The 25,020-nt window shown below is 43.2% G+C and overlaps 1 protein-coding gene across 1 annotated transcript in view; it reads right to left on the bottom strand.

Annotated features, from left to right (window-relative positions):
- LOC124606783 (metabotropic glutamate receptor 4-like) overlaps window positions 1–25,020 on the bottom strand; it is a gene marked incomplete at its 3' end in the record, with an annotated part of 1,427,722 nt that overhangs the window by 254,988 nt on the left and 1,147,714 nt on the right. The window contains exon 6 of the mRNA XM_047138846.1: window positions 7,462–7,636. Coding sequence (XP_046994802.1) covers window positions 7,462–7,636 — 175 coding nt within the window. The remainder of the gene's footprint in view (window positions 1–7,461; window positions 7,637–25,020) is intronic.

The raw sequence follows: 25,020 nt of genomic DNA, 5'->3' as shown, positions 1-25,020 counted from the left end.
TCTTTCAACGACCATTACACTTATAAGGACATTACCGTATTTACAGTGAGTTGTAGCCTATAGCGGTTACCAGACTACACTTGCGTGAGCGCCAGTTAACCCCCAAATCCAGCGTAAGTAATAACTTCCCAACAACAGAGATACAACGCAAAGCTTGTGTTATCATAACAACATCAATGGTCTACTTCTGTTTAATAAAGCAGGGAAGGAGAGGGGGAAGGAAGGATTAGGGGAATAAAGACAGAGTTACTTTATTACAAGCTGCATATAACACAGATTGTTAAAATATCGAACGAAGCTACACGTTACGAATATGAATATGTAATGTTCATAAATGGTGGGAGGGAGGGGGTGAGCGAGGAGGGTGATGGGATGCTGCAACAAGGTGCTGGATAATTTTTTGCCAGTGCACAGTCTTTAGTATGTAAAAGTAAATATTTAGATAAGTGCATGTTAGTGTGCACAAAATAACTACGCATGATTGAACTGTTGACAAGTTTCCTATCTGTTACGTATATAGATCACACATTATATCCTGAACACTCTTTATTGGCCCTAACGTATAGTCATTTGTTATTATCTTTATACACTTATTAGTAGCTGAGGAAGTGGTTATCCGCTTATATTCTTTTTCTCGACTGCATATGTTCGTTTTCAGCATTGGTCATCCCGGACACTGTTGTATGATAAATGTCTTACAATTTTGCGCTGCAAACATTCCGTCATCTTATTCGGGAAACATACAATCATAATCGGACTATGTGTAAGATTTAGACTAAAGCATAACTAAGTTGACGTGTACTACATAGATGAATGATTACAGGCGGATGGACCTTATGAAATAAAAAGAAGTCCACATAAAGTGCAACGTTACGTTTCGATCTGGGATGAAACCAAGCACAATTCAGATGATGGAAAAAGGCTGTCAAGAGCATGGGACGCATTGAAATGTCAGTAGTTACACTAACAGCAATCCTTAACGACTTGCATAGAAGCTTTTCTATGGCCACAGTAAAAATACTGCGAAAAATCACACTAGCTTACTTTTCAGAGAAAAAACGAGGGAACGAGAAAAGTAAATACGAATAAAAAGTGGCTGCTATTAAATTGTATTTGGCAGCTGGGAACAGTGGAACAAAAGTGTGAATAGCGCCATTCAGCGACGTAAATAGCTTTAGAGACGCGGCGAAGCACAATACAACGTCTGCTGCAGCTGTTGTAAGCTGTTGTCAGAGTTTAGCTGTTAGCGGTTCAAGCGTAATAAATTTACTAAGTCTTTGTTCGTTGTCAACTGTATTCAGTTTCACCATTTTAAGAAAACTTGCGAAGAAAACAGTTGTGTACTGGAAATGAAATACTCGGTTGACTAAAAATAAGCACTAATAGTTACCCTGAGGTACAGTTTGCTAGTTTAATGCCTTTTGTTTGTTAGCATTAAGAATGAAACAACTTTTCTAATTAGACCTGGCATCAATTGTTTTCCTCATAATTAGGTCAACAGCCATAAAAAAATTGTTTAAAACGTGTCAGAGTTCCGCTGAGGCTGTGTGTTATTTAAACAAAATTATTGTTCGTCACTGTTGCCAGATTCGAGTACTTGTTCATTATCAAATGTCTTTTCTATATGGTAATATACAGGGTGATTAACCAAGATACGCAAATGTTTTAATATGTTATTCTACAAGTAAAACTGAAGGAAAAAACTTCGTATAAGCTTAGGTCAGCAAATGTTTAATAACGGAGTTACGGCTAATAAAAGATTTTGCCTGAAATTTAGCAACTTCGGTAATATGAAGCCACAACAAAACTGTACGAGGTTAAAGTAAAGCACAGTTTCCGTTTATTTGGTTGTTATTGATCTGGTGAATATAATAAAACGTGTCCCAGACTTCTATCTGCAGGAGATTTCCAGAACATCCAGAGAAGCAAAGATAATTATACAAGTAAATTTGTTTACTTTCCATTAAGATTGTAGAAAAGTTATTGTTGGCAACCATTACTGAGTTGTTTCAGTCGTTTCCTAACGCTGTAACGAGCTAGTTTTCTGTATTGTTCAGTGAAAGAACATAATAACAACAGTGTATTTAAGTGAAGCCACATAGTAACTGTTGTAGTTTGTAGATTATTTGTGAAATAGAGATGGATTTCAAATTTACTACAAAGAAATACACCGATATGGTGATTATTTATGGCAAGTGTGATGGTAATGCTACGGTTGCAGTTAACAATTATCGTGTACGTTATTCAACTCGGAGGATTCCGAATGCACGGACCATTAGAGGAGTATTTTGAATGTTACGGGAGACAGGTTCTCTATCTAGTGTTCATAATCAGTATGGGCGCTCGCTACGTGAAGACTATGAGGAGGATATTATGGATGTGCTGTTCAACGTAGCCCGGGTACCAGTACACGTATCTTTCATCGATTAGGCATTTCACAGTCTAAGGTATGGCGTACACTCAATTACAATAATCTGTATCCTTACGATAAAAAAATTTCACCATTCACATCTGAGAGATCCTGTCCTTCGCTTGGAGTTGTGCAACTGGTATAATACGAATCGGCAGTTACACAAATATATTTTATTTACTGATGAGGCACAGTTTACTCGGGATGGTATAAACAATTTACTCAACGACCACGTATGGTCTGAAACAAACCCACATGCAATTGTGCAATGCAGTTTAGTATAAATGTGTGGTGTGGTATAATCAACACACACTTTATTAGACCATTAATTTTCCCAGGACGTCTAACTTACAGTTCCTTCAAGAAGAAATGTCCCGCTTGCTCGAAGATGTTGCACTTGCTACACGATTGTAAATGTGTTTTCAACATGACAGCGCGCCTCCACATTTCACCAACGCCGTTAGTACACATTTAAATGAATATTTTCCCCAGAAATGGATTGGTCGAGGTGCTACAAAGAACAACCCCATGACACTGAAACGAACAACAAAATCTGTTCATACACGTGTAGATAAATGCATGGAATCGGCGGAGACATTTTTGAACATTTATTGTGAATGTATTGTGAAATTGAATGTTCACTGTACAACTTCCTCAACACTGAGCTTTGTTTTTCCGGTTTAACGTGAATTCACGTGTGCTATTGTATTAATAAAAGCAGATTATCTGACACATTCATACAGTTTCAGTTAACATTATTACGACAATTTTTCCAAAATTAAATTCTCTACGCCATCTGTTGAAAACTTTGTGCAATTGTCTGAAATTTAAAAAACGAATTGGGCCAAGTAGTTGATAAATTAAAAATTTCAGGAAATTACTTCTTTGCTTCTCTGTATAAGCAGTAGCTAAACATTCACGGACCTATGTTTATATGAACTTTTTTCTTTAGTGTTACTTGTAGAAAAACATTTTAAAATATTTGCATATCTTCATGAATCGCTCGTATATGCTAGCAGTAGATCGTACATGCAGTCGAAAACTAAAAAATAATGTCGTGACATGCCTAAAAGTATGGTCCGAACAGGGTTCAAAGTTAAACGTAACATTAGGTTAATCTGTTCATACCTTCTACCAAGTATAATACAATAATCCATTTTGTTGTACACATACAGGCATAAAAAATATAAATATTACTCTTACTTTACAATAAAAAGTTACATTAGAATTATAGATAATAACACTGCTTGATCAGCTAAAATAAAAAGCCGAATTGAAACGAAGGACAGAGCAACACGGATTATCGTTTATCACAGCTGAAAGGCAGCAGACGGTTGTGTGGAAATTCTGTGATTCGTAGCTTGGTTTGGAAGGTGCAGCACGGATATTCGAAGGCTGGAACTCAGTGTGCATCCCATCAATATCAGTTCTGTACTTCGCCAACCGCTACGCGGGAAGAGATACGCAGAGGCCACTGTGTCATCTACATTTTTTTTTAAGTCAAGAATACTCAGATTACTTAGCAACATACTGTCATAAAATCATACGTTCAAGTACCAACATCGATGTTAATGACTAGACACTAAAGATAAGATGCTTTGAAGTTCCCGGAAGTAAAGAAGTCAGCAGTGAAAAATTATACAGCAAGTAACAACTGAAGAAGTCAACCCTCGATGCTTTAGAATGTTACGTGATATAGTCAGGTCTGTACTGAAACTACATCGCTTTCCTAGGACGCTGAAATTGTTACGTCCTACTAATTTTCGTGCAAGTGTCCATCAACCTGAAACTAAGAAGCGAAGTACATATGAATGTGACAAATACAAGATGTTCCAAAATAATTTATCCAGATCCACAAGAATACATGAATAGCAACAGTAACTTGGAGCGAATTTTTAACTTACGCATCGAAAATAAAAATTTACCTTGGTGCCAGTTGTAAGTTATCTGTCCACCTGGTTGGCATTAAGGGTTTCTGTTCTCTCCATATGTATAGGCGGCAACCATCTACATCTACATATACATCATACTCCACAAGCCACCTACTGGTGTGTGGCAGAGGGTACTTTCGGTACCAGTGATCTGATCCCTCCAAACCTGTTCCACTTTAGAATAGTGCGTGGGAAGAATGATTGTCGGTAAGCCTCTGTTTGTCATCAACAGTGTTGCTGTACAGTAGTGGATTTTTTTTTATGTATGCGCAATATGTTACATTTATTTACGTTCAGGGTCAACTGCCAGAGTCTGCACCATCCATCAGTTCTCTGCAATTCGTTCTGCAAATTTTTACTATCTTCTGGCGTTGCTACTTTGGTACAGACAACTGTATCATCTGCGAATAGCCTTAAAAAGCATCCGACGCTTTCTACTAGATCATTTACATATATCGCAAACAGCAACGGACCTATCAGAGTTCCCTGTGGTACTCCGGATGTTACCCTCACATCTGTCGATTTAGTTACCTTAATTCTTGAGCATAAAACGTGTTCCATAATTCTACAACAGACACCAGATTGACGTCAACGATATAGGTCTATAATTGTATTGGACTGACTTACGGCCTTTCTTAAAAACGGGAATGACATGCGCGTTTTTCCGGTCGTTAGGTACCTTTCGTTGCTCAAGCGTTCTACGATAAATTACTGCTAGAAGGGGAGCATAATCTTTATAGGATTTTGTAGGTATCTCATATGGTCGTGAAGCATTTCCATTACTAAGCCATTGTAGCTGCTTTTCCATCCCGCGATCGGTTATCTCAATATCTGCTATTTCAATGTTCGTACGACGATTGAAAGGAGGGACAGTGTTACGATCTTCCGCGTTGAAACAACTCCGGAAGACCGAATTCAGTTTTTCGGCCTTCCCTGTCTTATCTTCCGTTTCGGTGCCGGTGCAAGGTTGCGTTGGTTACAAATCACAGTCCTTCTCGTGCCTTTGCCGGCGCCTCAGCAATGTATAAAATCATTAATCTGTTGAAGCCTGCTTATCCGCGTCTGCACAGTAAGTGTTTCTGTACGATGTGGTTGTCATACTCGCTAGACCTGACGAATATGTTGCGCGCCAATAACATTTCATAGAACTTCTTCATTTACACAGCGGTTGTAATTGAGATGTAGCTAGTCAAGGAGGTCCACTGTGGCCTGTAATTATAGTATGGCTGCGAAACTTGGTATATACCGTATCCTAATGTGGATCCGATTTACGATGGACAACAATCAATTCCAATTTTGGCCACGAGGTACAAATCTGGCTCTGAACAGCATCTCGTCTACATCTCCGGTGCTCATATTGAACAAGTTGCGAAAGCGTCGATTAATAACAAAATAAGCGTTATATATTTCTCATTTGTTTGACCTTTGTGTACACGTTCTGTTACAATCCATTATACATAGAAACTTTTACACTACTGGCCATTAAAACTGCTACATCACGAAGAAGACGTGCTACAGACACGAAATTTAACCGACAGGTAGAAGATGCTGTCATATACAAATGATTAGCTTTTCAGAGCATTCACACAAGGTTGGCGCCGGTGGCATCTACAACGTGCTGACATGAGGGAAGTTTCCAACCAATTTCTCATACACAAACACCAGTTGACCGGCGTTGCCTGGTGAAACGTTGTTGTGATGCCTCGTGTAAGGAGAAGAAATGCGTACCATCACGTTCCCGACTTTGATAAAGGTCGGATTGTAGCCTATTGCGATTGCGGTTTATCGTATTGCGACATTGCTGCTCGCGTTGGTCGAGATCCAATGACTGTTAGCAGAATATGGAATCGGTGGGTTCAGGAGGGTAATACGAAACGCCGTGCTGGATCCCAACGGCCTCGTATCACTAGCAGTCGAGATGACAGACATCTTATCCGCATGGCTGTAACGGATCGTGCAGCCACCTCTCGATCACTGAGTCAACATATGGGGACGTTTGCAAGACAACAACCATCTACACGAACAGTTCGACGACGTTTGCAGCAGCATGGGCTATCAGCTCGGAGACCATAGCTGCGGTTACCCTTGGCGCTGCATCACAGACAGGAGCGCCTGCGATGGTGTACTCAACGACGAACCTGGGTGCACGAATGGCAAAACGTCATTTTTTTTGGGTGAATTCACGTTCTGTTTACAGCATCATGATGGTCGCACCCGTGTTTGGCGACATCGCGGTGAACGCGTGTATTCGTCATCGCCATACTGGCGTATCACCCGGCGTGATGGTATGGGGTGCCATTGGTTACACGTCTGTCATCTCTTGTTCGCACTGATGGCACTTTGAACAGTGGACGTTACATTTAAGATGTGTTATGACCCGTGGCTCTACCCTTCATTCGATCCCTGCGAAACCCTACATTTCAACAGGATAATGCACGACCGCATGTTTCAGTCCAGTAAGGACTTTTCTGGATACAGGAAATGTTCGACTGCTGCCCTGACCAGCACATTCTCCAGATATCTCACCAATTGAAAACGTCTGGTCATTGGTGGCCGAGCAACTGGCTCGTCACAATACGCCAGTCACTACTCCTGATGAACTGTGGTATCGTGTTAACGCTGCATGGGCAGCTGTACCTGTACACGCCATCCAAGATGTGTTTGACTCAATGCCCAGGCGTATCAAGGGCGATATTACTGCCAGAGGTGGTTGTTCTGGGTACTGATTCCTCAGGATCTATGCATCGTAACTGCGTGAAAATGTAATCACATATCATTTCTAGTATAATATATTTGTCCAATGAATACTCGTTTATCATCTGCATTTCTTCTTGGTGCAGCAATTTTAATGGCCAGTAGTGTATATAGGTCTTTCTTACATTCACAGCCACAGATATGCACCTGATGGCCAAAATTGGAACTTTTTCCAGCTTAAATCGGTTTTGCGTTAACGAATATGTACCAAGTTTCGCTGCCCACACCGGACCTCTAGGAGTATCTGCACTTTAGTTACAACCACCCGGTATTTTGGAGAAAAGATATAATTGACCGTATTGGGCCCGCACATTGATTAAATGTGGGCCTTTGTGTAATGAATTATTGAGCGCTCGCAGTACTTACCGGAAGGCGTATCCGAAGGCCATAACAGCGTCGCTGACGAACTGTAGCTGATCCTCGAAGGCGGTGTTGTTGCGAGTCAGCACCTCCTTGGTGGTGCACGGCGTCGTGTACTTGGAGTTGTACGGCGTCAGCGAGCTGTTGGGGTACTTGCAGTGGAAGTGGTCCTCCCAGAACTCTGCAATGGGCACAAGAAGCGGTGTCACTATTGACCAGTTATTCGAAAGCCCTGTGCGCCGTACCGGACAGAGGGAAGGGAGGTGCCGGAAGGGGACGAAGAGGGGTGTGTTGGTGGTGCAAAGCCCTCTGGGAGTGCGCGGCTATAACGATGTCGGAGGAGCACGAAAAGAAATTAATGGTGGAAATAAAAAGAAGGAACGTCTACAAAGCGGAAGCTAATAAAAGGAGAAAAGATTTCACTTCAGTGTTGTAAGTACAGAGGGCGAGAAAGCTAAAAAGAGTGGGGCGGCTTTAAAATAACAAAGAGTAGGCAGCGAGACGTTGTCTTAATGAGAGTGTTTGTCATTCGGTGGGGCACTGAAACCCAAGAGACGGCGGCGCACGCAATGAAAGGTTATGCTACTCGTTTAGGCTGTTCTCCATCTTTTAAAGACTGTTTTTTTTTATAGCAGCTGCGATTAACAACAGAGATATGACAGGCAATGTAATCAGGACTACTAGTGCTAACATAAATACCCACGGAATGCTTGGGCGTGGAATGGCTGGCAGTGGATGGCAGAAGGAAAGCAAGCACAAGACAGAGAGCTCGCGAATAATAATTGGCTCGTAACGACGCTATGCTGCACGTCCCCGTAAGCCATTGGTCCACTGAAACACGGCACGCAGTCCAGGAATATGGCGGCGGAAAATGGATCGTTATCTCTTCTGCCAATGTTTACGTGCTGCCGGGCCCCGGATAAAGCGCTTACATCAAGTTCGGGCGATAGCGATACATGCAGGGTCATTAAACCGCAATAATACCGTGCCGACTACAGAGGGTTGGTGTTATCTTGAAGAACGGGTATTAGTTTCCATAAACCGGGCGGGCCGGCTGCGAACCATTCCTGAAAGACGGAGGCCGTTTGCGTCCTGCCACAGGAGCAGATTATCGCACTGCAGCGTGGGACAGAATGCGTTGTGCCGCTTTAGAGCGGATAATTCAGAATAAGGGAGGGCGAGGTATTGCCGCCTAGTCCGCACTTGGTTGGATGCGGCTCAACATCCCATTAACGTGCTATCTCGCATAAAGTCGTATATCTTTTATCACCACTATGTCCACTGGAATAGAATGTAGTCGAATTAAATCAGGTGATGCTGAGGGACTTAGATTAGGAAATGAGACACTTAAAGTAATAGATGAGTTTTTCTATCTGGGAAGCAAAATAACCGATGATGGTCGAAGTAGAGAGAATATGAAACGTAGACTGGCTATGGCAAGGAAGGCGCTTCTGCAGAAGAGAGATTTGTTAACATCGAGTACAGATTTAAGTGTCAGGAAGTCCTTTCTGGAAGTAATGGTATGGAGTGCAGCTATGCATGGATGATAAATAGCTTAGACAAGAAGAGAATAGAAGCTTTCGAAACATGGTACTACAGAAGAATGCTGACGATTAGATGGGTAGGCCACGTAACTAATAAGGAGATACTGAATATAATTGGGGAGAAGAGAAATTTGTGGCCCAACTTGACTAGATGAAGGAATCGGTTGGTAGGACACATTCTGAAGCATCAAAGGACCATTAATTTAGTATTGGAGGGAAGCGTGGAGGGTAAAAATCGCAGAAGGGGGGGGGGGGGGGGGGGGCAAGAGGTGTATACACTAAGCAGATTCAGAAGGAAGTAAGTAGCAGTAGTTACTCGGAGCTGAAAAGGCTTCCACAGGATAGAACAGCAGGGACGGCCCCGTCAAACCAGTCTCTGGACTGAAAACGATAACAACATGTCCAATTTTAGTTCTGGCTTGCAGGGTGCCCCGTTTAACTCTTCTACCTCAATATAACTTTCGAACGCATTCAAAATACTGATATTGTGTTTCCTTTCAGAGGAATGCTCTCGGAACAAAACTAAAACAGAAACCAACTTTCTCAAAATGAATCTTTCTCACGGATGCAAAGTTTCCACTGTTTTGACACCTAGTAATTAAAAAAAGTGTGTGACTTTTGCGGATAAGGCTCTTACTCACTGCTCTACCCACGTGTGCCTCAGGACACAGAGGTATTGGCAGAACTGAAGCTGTGAGAATAAGACGTGCTTCCCGACCGGACAGCTCAACATAGTTTTCTCAACAACAGTATCTCAAGCTCCAAGATTTGTAAAACAAGATGCTACATGTCAAAGAATTCCAGACTTCCGAACGTACAAACGTGAAGGAACCAAATATAAGATTTGAACCTAAGATGTTCTCTAGCAATTTATGGAGGATCAATAACGGAAGAAGGATGGCCCACTAAAGAAATAAAATTACATGGAATAAATAAATGTACAGTGTGTATAAATACATGTATGAGAAACTAGAGGAATTTATTTTTGATATCAAAACATTACAAAAGGTTCCAATGCACGTGGGTCGGAGGTATGCCAAGGAATTTCCTGTTGTGACTCTTGATAGCGCAGTTTCCATCAAATGTGTATTCTCATTCATTTTCTTGTTTACGGTTGGTCATGGCATTTATTTTGTTTTGTGTATCCAGTGTCTGAAATGCACTATGGATTTCCAGCATGCTACATTATTTTCAGGACAGCAACTTGTGTTAACCGGTTCGGTTTCGATATAGTCGAAGTTGCACGATTCCCTTTTTACTGAATTGATTTGCCTAGTTTCTGGTTAACTGAACCAGTCTTCAAATCATCTTGCGAGACACAGTTAGAATTACCATATATCGAATAAACTGTTGCAAAAATTATTGAGTGTTCTAAGTCCCCTGCAGAAATACTGAACCGTGCTGCCTATATAGCAGCCCATAATTGCGAAAGTGCTGCCGGTGCAGAATTTTGTGCAAGAACTGACCCCTCGATTACGTCCCATAAACGTTTGATGGAATTGATGTCAGACATTCTGGATTGCAAAACCATTCGCTCGTAGAATCCAAAATGTTCTTCAAACCAGAATTGTGGCGCGGTGATAGAGTACATTATCATCCAGAAAAATTCGATCGTTGTTCGGGAACATGAAGTCCGTGAAGGGCTGCAAATGGTCTCCAGGTAGCCGAACATAACCATTCACAAGCAAATATCGGTTCAGCTAGACCAGAGGACCCAGTCCATCCCTTGTAAACATAGCCCACACGACCATGGAGCAACCACTAGCTTGCACAGTGCCTTGCTGACAACTTGGATCCATGGCTTCGCGCGGTCTACCCCTCAGTGGAGCCCTACCAAGAGGTCTTGCCAAATGAAATCGGGACATCTGACAGTTTTCCAATCATCTCGGGTCGAAACGATATGGTAACGAGCCCAGGAGAGGTGTAGCGGGTAATAATGTGCTGTTAGCAAAGGCAATCGCGTCAAATGTCTGCTGTCATAGCCAATTTACGCAAAATTTCGCCGTACTGTCTCAGTGGATACGTTCGTCGTACGTCCGGTATTGATTTCTGCTGTTATTCCACGCTCCGTTGTTTGTCTGTTAGAACTGACAATTCTATACATGTGCCTCTGCTCTCGGTCGTTAAGTGAAGGCTGTCAGCCGCTGCATTGTCGGGTGTATCTCGGAATAATGGTTCTCTAACGATTTCCGAAATGGAAAGTCCCATGCATCTAGCTCCAACTACCATTCCGGCCATGATCACTTCGAACACCTATCCACATGAATTTCCTGAGTGCAAACTACAGCTCCGCCAATGCACTGCCCTTTTATAACTTGTATGCACGATACTACCGCCATCTGTATATGTGCATATCGCTATTTTGTCATCTCAGTGTATAACAAGATACAGAACGTGTCGTATCAGGGTATACGTACCAGTCGCACAAAACAATGTTTTCCGAAATGGCGTGTAAAAAGTTAAGATTTTACAAATACGTATAACCAATAATGGCATCCGTCCATCCTTGAGGGATGATGGTGTAACATGCTTGGTTCAGAGTCTGCGGCGTCTGCTGTGGCTAAAAAGCCCCACTCAAGAGTGGCAGTCCCTACTGCAGTTTCGACATGTGAAATTTAAGGGACTTCGAACAGAAGCCGCTCTGTCTCCTCGCTTTGTCCTCTTCCTGATTTGTTCCTGTGTGCGTTCATCCTCTGAGAGCCGTTGCGCACAGTTACTCGCCACTTGACACGGTCATCTGCAATGCTTTCCCAGCGACTTGGATTGATTCTGGTCTTGGTCACGTCTCTCTTACAGATATCCATGAAACGAAGATGCGGTCATCCCACTGGCCTCACACCCTCCTGAAGTTCTCGCGCCTGATATGTCCCAACCATCTTAGACGTCGATGACTCAGGAGTGCAAAGATAATGGTTGTGCTTGCACAATGAAAGACTTCGGTGTTGGGTACTCTGCCTCTCCAAGAGATCTGAAGGATCTTCCGGAGACAGCGGAGATGGAAGCTGTTGAGTCGAAATTCATGCTTAGGAAGAGTTGTCCATCTCTCACAGCTATAGAGAAGGGTGCTTATAACACAAGCGTTGTAGACTTTTAATTTAGTTTTTATGGTAAGCAGTCAGTTGTTCCATACTCTGTTTTTCAGTCTAGCCATGACAGATGATGCCTTTGCGATTCTGTTGGCAATTTCAGTGTCCATGGACAAGTTGCTACATATTGTGGATCCCAAGTAGGTAAAGTCATCAACTACCTGGAGAGGATTGCCATCAATGCTGATGGATGGAAGGTTGGTAGTGCTCTGCGCCATGATCTTAGGTTTTTGAAGGCTGATGAGTAGGCCAAATTTTTCACAGGCATGTGATAATTTGTTGATTATATACTGCAGCTCATCTTCTGTGTTCGCTACTAGAGGTGCATCGTCCGCATATAACAAGTCACGGATAACAACTGTATTTACTTTGGTCTTGGCCTTGAGGCGAGCAATGTTGAAAAGATTTCCATCAGATCTCGTATTTAGATACACTCCCTCCTCACAGTGTTCAAAGGCAAATCTGAGCAGAAGGGAAAAGAAAATCCGAAATAATGTAGGAGCTAACACACACCCCTGTTTCACACCGCTATTAACAGGGAATGCTTCTGATGTTTTACCGTTGAAGCAGATTGTTGCTTGTGTTTTCTCAAGGAAAGAGACAATTATTTGTGGTAGTTTAGGTGGGCATCCAATCTTCTGCAACAGTTTGAAAAGCCCATTTCTGCTCACTAAATCAAACGCTTTAACAAGGTGAATGAAAGCAATATAAAGTGGCCCCTGCTGCTCACGACATTTCTCTTGTAGCTGTCTTAAGTAGAAGATCATATCTACGGTTGATTGGCCAGGCCTGAAGCCACACTGAGATTCTGGGTAGATTCTGGAAGCTAAGATTTGTAATCGCATTAGGATGACTCCTGCATAAGCTTTCCCGGCTACACTTAGTAATGAAATACCTCGGTAATTGTTACAGTCACTTCTTTCCCTTTCTGTTTATACAGAGTAACTATCCTCGAATTCCGCATACTCATCGGGACATAACCTTCTTCCCAGCTGGTTGTGATAAGTGAATATAACTGCTTGAGAAGAACAGACTTGTTATGCTTAATAACTTCTGCAGGGATCCCATCTTCACCTGGGGCCTCTCCGTTTGCAAGAGAATCAATTTCTCTTCTGAGTGCTTCCATAGTAGGCATTGCATCTAGTTCTTCCATAACTGGCATTTGTTTGATGGCGTCACATGCATCCCTGCTAACTTCATTCTCGGCTGCATACAACTCGAGGTAGTGTTCAACCCAGCGTTCCATTTGTTTGCCTTCATCAGTAATGACTTCACTCGTCTTGGACTTCTGAGGAGCTGTTTTTCTGACAGTTGGTCCGATTGCTTTCTTAATGCTATCGTACATTGCCTTAGCATCCCCAGAATCGGCTGCTTTCTGTATACCTGCACATAAATTCAGCCAGTAGTTATTTGCGCATTCCTGGATGTTTGTTATGCCCTGTTCTTTGATTTTCGTAGGTCATCTCGAGTTCTTTCATTTGGGTTTCTTTTGTAAGCAAGCAGGGCTTTCCGTTTAGCCTCAGTGACTGGTTTCATTTCTTCCAAATTTTGCTCGTACCAGTCCTTATTTCTTTTTCCTTTTATTCCATAGGCCAATACTGCTGAGTTGCAGATTACACCCGAGAGTTTTTGCCCATTTCTTATCAACATTCCTTTCTGCTTGCACGTTTCCTGGGAAAGCACTTTCAAAATTACTGGCAAAATCCTGCTTTCTTTGTGTGTCATGAACATGATCTGTGTTGATACGGGGATGATCTCTCGGTTTAGCGTGGTGACATTTCTTAGGAGTGAGCCTCAATGTGCACTCCACCAGGGCGTGGTCAGTGTTGCAATCAGCACTATGATAACTTCGTGTCACTAGCACATTTTTGAGACCAGTACGCCTAGCTATGACTAAGTCAAGTTGAAGCCAGTGACGAGAGCGAGGGTGTCTCCAGGACACCTTCTGCTGATCCTTAAGCTGGAAATATGTGTTTGCAATGCAGAGTCCATAAAAACAGCAAACTTCAAGCAGTCTCTGGCCATTTTCATTCATTTTTCCCACCCCATGATGTCCCAGGCAATTCGGCCATATGCCATTATCTGATCCAACTCTAGCAGTAAAGTCCCCTAGAATATACAGTGTCTCCGTGATAGGTACCTTGGGTATTCTGTCGCTGAGTAAATCATAAAACAGATCCTTCTCTTCCATGCTGGATGATAAGGTGGGAGCGTACACATTTAGGATGTTGACAGTGCCGCTTGAGGAGCATATTTCTAAAGCAATAATTCGCTCTGTTCCACCGGATGGTGGCACACTACAGTCCTGGAGGGTGTTTTTAGCAGCAAATCCTACGCCATGAAATCTTGGCTCGTCTTGAGACTTCCCCTGACAGAAGAATGTGTAATTATCCTCCCTGATGGAGCCCGCGTCTGGAAGCCTCGTCTCCTGCAGTCCCGCGATGTCAACAGACGACGGAGCTCTCTGTCAATTACGGCAGTCTTACGGGTGAAATCAACCTCTTGGGCATCGTCAATGTACCTTGGACACATGGTCCTAACATTCCAGGTGGCAATACGAAATAATGATTTCTTTATTATTTCATTTTGGTCTTTAGTAGGTGTACTATATCAACTCGCTTGCCGAAGATTACTTCTAAGCTCCACACAACCCGTGAAGCAGGCGGATAGTGGCGGGACAGCACCTTATTGGCTGGGGGCTTCCCATCTTGAGGCGGGCGGTAGCTCTCCAATGAGATGCAATGATCTCTCCCACCGTCGGAAGTGGCCCTTGGCACTAGAGTCTTACGCCAATCAGACAGAGCTTATAACCGGTAAGTGCCTCTTCCCGTGTTGTGCCGAAGTCCTTGGACGTCACTGAAGTGTCCTCTCCAGGATGCTTCAAGCCTGAGCGATAAATTTGAAGACACGTGAGTTGCCCAATCATCACGGTCTCCCTCTCGACCTAAATGATAATATCCAGAGGAAAGGCAAGCCAATACGTCTGGTATCACTTCGGTTGCAGGAGATGCCGAAAGGGGACGTAGTATGCCTTCCAACCGCCTTTGGGGCCCCACTCCAGATTTTCTTTCAGGGTTTTCTCCCTTAGACTTCATCCCTCCCGAGACCATCCACAAGGCAGTGGTGTGCTAAGGTAATTAGAGAAAGAAAAGGAATGGTAACTAAGGAGAGGGTAGGGAATAGGATATATAGGATATAAGATGGGTCATTGTGAGGCACACTTTGTCTGGCTCCTATGCTGAGACCTGCCCAGCTAGGTTGGACCTGCCAGTAGCTACGCTACCACCGATATAGCTCTCAGCTTCCTTGGAGCAAACAAACTCTCCTGCCCACACGGACAGTGCTACGATAAGGCAGTGCCTCATGGAGAGTATAACAAAGTCAAATTTAATCATGAACAATGACAGAACAAAAACAGAACTGATAGTCTACTTCCTCTGGCCGCAAGGATACCTCGGATAGGGGGTACCATATCAGGATGGAATAACAGGATGTACATAATGTCTTCATTACAACTGCCAATTAAGACAATAAAAGTACATGCCAGTTACCACACTTAAGCTCTTTAAAATTTTCCCAAAACAGCAGGCACTTAGTACCAACGAACAGTAAGCAGAAACACCGCCACGTACTGAGTATACAAACAAAAGTCGTATGCTATAGCGAGACGTGACACCGTTCACTATGAACCATAAAATAGTGTTGAAAGAAACCAAAGTAGAATGAAACAGAAAAATCATCATCACCTATCACGATATATCACATTCATCAGATTCTTAACCAGAAACAGACCTAAGAATATATAAGACTATAAACAATTTTCAAGCCGGCCACGGTGGCCGAGCGGTTCTAGGCGCTTCAGTCCGGAACCGCGCTACTGCTACGGTCGCAGGTTCGAATCCTGCCTCGGGCATGGATGTGTGTGATGTCCTTAAGTTATTCCTAAGTTCTAGGAGACTGATGACCTCAGATGTTAAGTCCCATAGTGCTCAGAGCCATTTGAACCGTTTTGAACCATTTTCAACGACACTTCATAAGTAAAGACAGAAATTAAAACGCTAGACTGTCTCTTACGCTGCACCAAACGGCACTAAATGTTAGGACACATAGAGGCACAAAACAACTTGATGTATGTATATAATCAAACAATAAAGTAGTAGTTTCAGACACGTAAAAAATATGAAGACTTAAATCCAAAGGTTAGTGGCCATCCTAGTGAGAGGCAAGGAATGGAACAGATCCAGGAAAAACAGGGAGGTATGGAGGAAGAGTGGAAAACGTTGGAGTGGAGGAGGAAATGTGTGGCACGTGTCTGGGAAAGTACAGATAATTTTTTCTGGTAAGATGTTACGGAAACAGGTAGGAGCCATTGAGATGGTCATGAATAAGTCACCGCCAGACGTTGAGGCTGAATTCCCTTAACGTCTGTCCGTCGCACTTCACGAGGGTTTTCATACTCCCACATGTGACTGTTATGATAATTGAAGGTCCCATCACGTTAAAAGTCATCCTCATCAGTGAATAAGCTACCCGATAAGAAACACAGCACACTCATGTAACCTGCGTTGACAGAAAGTTGTTCCTGGCTGAATGTCTGCCTCATTTAATCCTTGCACCAACAGCAGATGATACGGGTACAGAAGATTTTCACGCAGAATGTTCCAAATCGTGAAGTCATTAACGACTTCCCTTCTCGCAGTTCTCGTTGTACAAGTAGACGGAATTTCACAGTACGAAGAACCGTTCTTCGAGCTCAGGCATTTGTTCATCCCATCTGGAACTCCATTCTCGAATGAACCCATCTCTCGTAAATGCTGGTGGAGTCGTACAGACATTCTTGCATAAGGAAAGTACCACCAAGGGTAAAGTTCAGCACGAAATTGACTTGCTGCGTCTGAATTGCCATCTGCGGTATCGTACGTTTAGTGCATAACCATTTCGGTATAGAAACAGCCAAAGCTGCAAGATTCACTTTTTACTTAAATGGTTGGTAGCATATATCCCTATTTATTCCTCTTTAGTTGTCCTTTACCTTGTTTATCTCTGTGCTTTCTCAATCATGTACCAACCCCCTGCTTATCTTGCTGCCTCCCCCTGTCTCTCCCCTCCCCTACCCTCAACCCACCATTAGCAGTATTTTGGATGTACCTTATATTCTGTGGTCCGTTTCCTTGTAATTACCAGTTTAATAAAATAGTCTGGGCTCTTTTTACCAGCATATGGCTTTTGTAAGAATTTTTAAGAATGACACATGTGACTGATTTGCCCATTGCGTTGCTTACTATATTCTCCGTTCTGAATGTTAATGGTTCATGATCAACATACTGCACAATGGTGTATTTTTCTCCCAAGTTCTAACAGGTTTGTTCTCACAACTGTTAAGTATAGACTGCTTTATTGTCCTCTCAGGCTGTTAGTGCCACCGCCTGCGTGGAAGGAGCCAATAGAAGGGATTGGTAAAAGGGAATGACAAGAAGATAAGAGACCATAGAACAAGCACCTTTGCGAACTGCCCAAAATGTTAAGCAATAAAATAAACCAAGACGACAATAATTAACACAGGTGTGTTAAGTATACTCAGTTATATGCAGTCCTAAAAGCCTGAGAGGAATATAAAACAGTCTAAACGTAACAGTTGTGAGAACAAACTTGTTAAAACTTGGAACAAAAACGCAACATTATGCAGAATGTTGATTACGAATCGTTAAGATTCAGAACGGAGACTATATTAAGCAACAAAAGGAGCAAATCAGTCACATGTGTTATCCATAAAAATTCTTACAAATTCCATATGCTGGTGGAAAAAAGCCCAGACCATTTTATTAAACCTGAACTAAACTACATAAAATTTTTTAACATACTAACTCCCAACGTACAGATACCCGTAGCCACCAACAGATTGTAGTTCACTCTGGAATCGAAGGTTGCGTTAATCAATAAAAGTATCAGCCAGAGGATTCACCAAGACGAAAATCTCAGTATCAGTCAGGGTAATTAAAAGGAAACGGACTACAGAGTGTAAGGTATATCCAAAATACTGCTAATGGAGGCTTGAGGGTAGGGGAGGGGAGAGAGGGAGAAGGGGCGACTCAAGATGAGCAGCGGGTTGGTAGGTATTTCAGAAAGCAGACATAAACAAGGGTAGGGTTGTTTGGGGCAAGAGACCAAACAGCGAGGTCATCGGTGTCATCGGATTAGGGAAGGACGGGGAAGGAAGTCGTCCGTGCCTTCTCAAAGGAACCATTTGCCTAGAGCGATTTAGGGAAATCACGGAAAACCTAAATCAGGATGGCTGGACGTTGGTTTGAACCGTCATCCTCCCGAATGGGAGTCCAGTGCGCTAAGCACTGCGCCATCTCGCTCGGCGGGCGTAAACAAGGTAAAGGACAACTAAAGAGGAATAAATAGGGATATATGCTACAACCATTTAAGTAAAAAGTGAATATTGCGGTTCTGGATGTTTCTATAAAGTGTTTATGCACTAAACGTACGACCTAGCAGATGGCAATTCAGACGCAGTCAGTCAACATTGTGCAGAACTTTACCCTTGGTGGTACTTTCCTTGAGCAGGAATGTCTATACGACTCCACCAACACTTACGAGAGATGGGATCATTCGGAAATACAGTTCCAAATGGTGGGAGACCTCGGGATGAACAGAAGCGTAAGCTTGAAGAACGGTTCTTCGTACTGTGAAATTCCATCAACTAGTACAAAGGGAACTGCGAGACGGGAAGGCGTTATACACTTAACGATTTGGAACATTCAGCGTAAAAATCTTCTGTACTCGTATCATCTGCAGTGGGTGCAAAGATTACATGAGGCAGACATTCGGCAAAGATTGAATATATGTCGACGCACGTTAGGGGAGTCTGTTGTGTTTCTTACCAGGTAGCTTATTCACTTATGAGGATGACTTTTAACGTGATGGGACCTTCATTTATCACAACACTCACATATGGGTGTATGAAAAAACCCTCATGAAATGCGACGGACAGACGTTAACGGAAGTTCAACCTCAAGGTCTGGAATCCAATTATTCATGATCATCTCAATAGCCCCTACCTACACCATGTGATCATATGTTTTTCATGTTAGGTGCATTGTTCTGCCACCTACTGCCAGGTAATCCATATCAGCGACCTCCGTAGTCATTAGACAACGTGAGACAGCAGAATGGGGCAAACCGCGGAACTCACGGACTTCGAACGAGGTCAGGTGATTGGGTGTCACTTGTGCCACACCTCTGAACGCGAGATTTCCACACTACTAAACATCCCTAGGTCCACTGTTTCCAGTATGATAGTGAAGTGGAAACGTGAAGGGACACATGGAGCACAAAAGCGTACGGGTTGACCTCGTCTGTTGACTGACAGAGACCGCCGACAGTTGAAGAAGGTCGTAATATGTAATAGGCAGACATCTATCCAGACCATCACACAGGAATTCCAAACTGCATCAGGATCCACTGCAAGTACAATGACAGTTAGGCGGGAGGTGAGAAAACTTGGATTTCATGGTCGAGCGTCTGCTCATAAGCCACACATCACGTGGGTAAATGCCAAAACGACGCCTCGCTTGGTTCAAAACGGCTCTGAGCACTATTGGACTTAACTACTGTGGTCATCAGTCCCCTAGAACTTAGAACTACTTAAACCTAACAAACCTAAGGACATCACACACATCCATGCGTGAGGCAGGATTCGAACCTGCGACCGTAGCGGTTGCGTAGTTCCAGACTGAAGCGTCTAGAACCGCTCGGCCATAACGACCGACGTTGAAAAGCAATTCGGGGATTGCGATTGCATCTTTAAACACGATCGACCACCTGTTCATAATGCACAGCCTGTAGCGGAGTGGTTACACGACAATGAGATCCCTGTAAAAGACTGGCCTGCACAGAGTCTTGACCTGAATCCTATACAACACCTTTCGGATGTTTTGGAACGCCGAATTCGTGCCAGGCCTCACCGACCGACGTCGATACCTCTCCTCAATGAAGCACTCCGTGAAGGATGGGCTGCCATTCCCCAAGAAACATTCCGGCACCCGATTGAACGTTTGCCTGCGAGAGTGGAAGCTGTCATCAAGGCTAAGGGTGGGCCAACACCATACTGAATTCCAGCATTACCGATGGAGGGCGCCACGAACTTGCAAGTCATTTTCAGCCAGGTGTCCGGATACTTTTGATCAGATAGTGTATTTCCGCAACGTCTTACTGGAAAAAAGTGTCTGAAACATCTCAGACACGTGTTACTTCATCTACTTAATGATGTACTTATGAACGCTGTCCAAGAACGTGGCTTATGCACGGAGTTGCTCCACCTTACTTTGCACGCACAGTCCGTCAGTATCTCAACAATCAGTTTCCGAACAGGTAGATTGATGGAGGGGCGATGAGAATCCATTGCATGGCTGGTCAGGTCACCACCTTTGAATCTAATGGATCTTTTTCGTTTGGGGATATTTAAAACCCTTGATGTATTCAATTTCCCGAACCAATGTTGATGTCCTGAGGAAACATATCCAAAATAGATACAACCGAATACGGAACACAAAAGAAGTTGTCACAACGTACGACGAAGTATGGAACGCAAACTCAAGGGGGATGCATGGAAGCCAGAGTTGCTCGCCTCGGGCAATTTTTTTTAGTATAAATTGTGACAAGTATATAATTTTTATGCCGTGAATAATAAATGCTTCATACCTCTCTGACAGACTTTTCGGATCCGATTTCATTTGATCTTCTTGTTAACGTCAAGAATAAATCCCGGAATAATACAGTAGTAGCGGTGTCGACGAAAGGCAAGATCCCGGGTCGGGTCCCGGCCTGGCACATAATTTTGAGGTGATAGTAAATTTTAGAAACTAATTTGTATTCGTAACCTTATTAACCTGCGATATATTTTTCTCAAATGAAATTATGCCGTTTATGGCTCCAGAAAAGAGGTTATTTATGTGACAGATTTGTGATATTACGATTTCATATGCCCGGATCAGCCTGCGATGAAAATGCTGTTAAAATTCTAGTTCATCTCCTTCATTTTGCGGTAAGTTGAAAGACGCACTACTTGAGCTGTCAGAGTGCAGCACCTGGTTGCAAACTGCTCTTCGCTCCGATAGGCTGGCATCTTTAGTGTCTGTATTTTTATGAAATGTTCTTGAATGGATTACATATGCACTGAAGAGCCAAAGAAACTGGCACACCGCCTAATGTCGTGTAGGGCCCCCGCGAGGACGCAGAAGGACCTCAGCACGATATGGCATGGACTCGACTAGTGTCTGAAGTAGTGCTGGAGACAACTGACACCATGAATCCTGCAGGGCTGTCCATAAATCCGTAAAAGTACGAGGGGGTGGAGATCTCTTCTGAACAGCACGTTGCAAGGCATTCCAGATATGCTCAATAATGTTGATGTCTGGGAAGTCTGGCAGCCAGCTGAAGTATTTAAGCTCAGAGGAGTATTCCTGGAGCCACTCTGTACCAATTATGGACATTTGGGGTGTTGATTGTCCTTCTGAAATTTCCCAAGTGCCTCGGAATGCACAATTGACATGAATGGATGAAGGTGATCAGACAGGATGCTTATGTACGTGTCACCTATCACAGTCGTATCTAGACGCATCAGGGGACCAATATCACTCCAGCTGTACACGTCCGACACCACCACACAGTCTCCACCAGCTTGAACAATACCCTGCTGACATGCAGTCCATAGATTTATGAGGTTGTCTCCATAACCGTACAAGTGTCTCCACGAGATACAATTTGAAACGAGACTCGTCCGACCAGACAACATATTTCCCGTCGTCAACGGTCCAGTGTTGGTGTTGATCCGCCCAGGCGAGGCGTAAAGCTGTGTGTCGTGCAGTCATCAAGGATACACGAGAGAACCTTCGGCTCCGATGGGCCATATCGATGATGTTTCGTTGTATGGTTCGCAGGTTGACACTTGTTGATGGTCCAGAATTGGAATCTGCTTCAATTTGCGGGAGATTTGCACTTCTGTCACGTTGAACGATTCTCTTCAATCGTCATTGGTCCTGTTCTTGCAGGACCTTCTTCCAACCGCAGCGATATCGGAAATTTGATGTTTTTTCCGGACTCCAGATATTCACACTACGCTCGTGAAATGGTCGTACGGGAAAATCCCCACTTCATCACTACCTCGGAGATGCTGTGTGCCATCATGCGTGCGCCGACTATAACACCAAGTTCAAACTCACTTAAATCTTTATAACCTGCCACTGTAGCAGCAGAAACCGTTCTAATAACTGAGCCACACGCTTGTTGTTTTACATAGGCGTTGCCGTATTTTGCTTGTTTGCATATCTCTGTATTTGGATACGCATACCCATACCAGTTTCTTCGTCGCTTCAGTGCATATTGCGTGGGTTTCCCGAGACTCATTGGCAAACATTTGTCATGGGGAAGAGAACAAGACTGTCAGAACCAGTCTGGACAACAGTTATTTCTGTATAAACAATGTCTTCATCAAATTAGAAACTCCACCAGAAAACCTAGAAAAGTCTGATTTCAACATTCCAAAAGCACACATATAGCAATAAGAAGAAGAAACAGTGACATTCCGTTCGGGAATATAAGAGTGTACTAATCGATCAGATTTTGAACAAAATATGCATTCAGTAAAGAATAAGAACTTATAGAGTATCCATGATTAATAATGACATTGTCCAACAAATGTCCCTAGGAAGTTAAAGGTGGTTAAATCATACGTCTTAAACGATACTTACCGTATTTTACATATATGAATAATAAAACACGTTTTTCATTCTAGAACGTTTTTACACGATAGTAATATATGTTACTGGAAGATCACACATTCAATATCTGTGCGTGTCTGTCTTTGTGTGTTCCATGCGCTCTCTAGATATGGCATATAAATGGATTACTTTTGGAAACATGTTTGCAATTATTTGAGTATAAAGTACTTCACAAACAACGTACGAATCATTACGAAACGTCACATGTACGTAATTAAAAGCTTGGTTGTGTGAATTAGTTAACTTCACGTTGTTATTTAACATTGTATTAAGCTAACATATATAGTATTATTCTAAAATTCTTCGTGTATGTATAACGAACTAGCTGAGAAAGAGCAGCGCGTAAATAAATGTGACAGCGTTATGTAGATGCTCATCATATGTATTTCCTCCTGCGCACATCTTGCGTTATAACCACGGAAATAAAATCAGATACATAAAACCAACATAGAGCCTTAACGACAATCGGTCTTCCTAAGTGCGATTCACGAAGGGAGAAGGAGTGAATGGAAATGATGGTCGTATACAGCGTTACTTCTGCCTTAGGCCATAAGGTCGGTATGTCGAGTAAAAAGGTAGCTTTTTCTTGTGACAACATTACAATCATCTCTAGAAGCAACGATGAAGTGGGAATTTTTCCGTAAGACCATTTCACAAGTGTACCATGAATATCAGGAATCCGGTGAAACATCAAATCTCCGACATCACTGCAAGACAAATGATGACTGAAGAGAATCGCTCAACGTAGCAGAAGTACAACCATTCCACAAATTGCTGCAGATTTCATTGCTGGGCCATCAACAAGTGTCAACGTGCGAACCCTTCAACGAAAAATCATCGATATGGACTTTCGGAGCCGAAGGCCCACTCGTGTACCCTTGATGACTGTACAACACAAAGCTCACCTGGGCCCGTCAACACCGAGATTGGACTGTTGATGACTGGAAACATGTTGCCTGATCGGACGTGTCTCGTTTCAAATTGCATGGAGCAGATGGACATGTACGGGTATGGAGACAACCTCATGAGTCCATGGATCTTGCATATCACCAAAGGACTGTTCAAGCTGACGGAGGCTTTGTAATGGTGTGGGGCATGTGCAGTTGGAGTGATATGAGTCCCCTAATACCTCTATATACGGCTCTGACAGGTGACACAGACGTAAGCATCCTGTCTGATCATCTGCATCCATTCATTTCCATTGTGCATTCCGATGGACTAGATCAATTACAGCAGGACAATGCTACACCCCACACATCCATAATCTTTACAGAGTGACTCCAGGAACACTCTTGTGTGTTGATACACTTCCTCCAGCCACCAAAGTCCTCAGACATGAATATTATTGAGCATATCTCGAATGCCTTGCAACGTGCTATTCAGAAGAGATCTCTACCCCTCAGTTCTCTTATGAATTTCTGGACAGTCCCGCGGGATTCATGGTGCCAGTTCCCTCCAGCACTATTTCAGACATTAGTTGAGTCCATGCCACGTCGTGTTGCGGCACTTCTGCGAGCTCGCGGGGGCCCAACACGATATCAGGCAGGTGTACCACTTTCTTTGGCTCTTCAGTGTACAATAGCGCTACCTGATGGCTGGGCTAGCATCTGCATTTCTTTTCTAGCATGCATTTCTCGTGGTGTTTTTTTTTCAGCCTCCTGTATTGACAGAGTACATCCTCACAGCATTATTTATTCCCTCAGCAATTTTGCTATGATCATCCATTACTAGCCTTCTAGCGTTTACGGAGAGTAGAAATGAGTGACGCCTGGGTGCTCAAAAATAGCAATCAAGGCCTGGAAGTTATCGTGTGATGAGTGACTGATAAAGTGTTGAATGAATCGAGACATAGAACTTAATCGTGCCTTCTTTCCATAGTCTTCTGATGGAGAGTAATACGAGTTGTAAAACGCTGTATGTGGAGTTCTGTTCAAATGGTTCAAATGGCTCTGAGCACTACGGGACTTAACTTCTGGGGTCATCAGTCCCCTAGAACTTAGAACTACTTAAACCTAACTAACCTAAGGACATCACACACATCCATGCCCGAGGCAGGATTCGAACCTGCGACCGCAGCGGTCTCGCGGTTCCAGACTGTAGCGCCTGGAACAGCTCGGCCACTCCGGCCGGCGGAGTTCTGTTTGACTTTTA

This window comes from Schistocerca americana, chromosome 3, assembly GCF_021461395.2.
Source record: "Schistocerca americana isolate TAMUIC-IGC-003095 chromosome 3, iqSchAmer2.1, whole genome shotgun sequence".
NCBI classification, from domain to species: domain Eukaryota; kingdom Metazoa; phylum Arthropoda; class Insecta; order Orthoptera; family Acrididae; genus Schistocerca; species Schistocerca americana.
The sequence above is the reverse complement of the archived record's forward strand: the minus strand, read 5'-3'. Positions and strand labels throughout refer to the sequence as shown.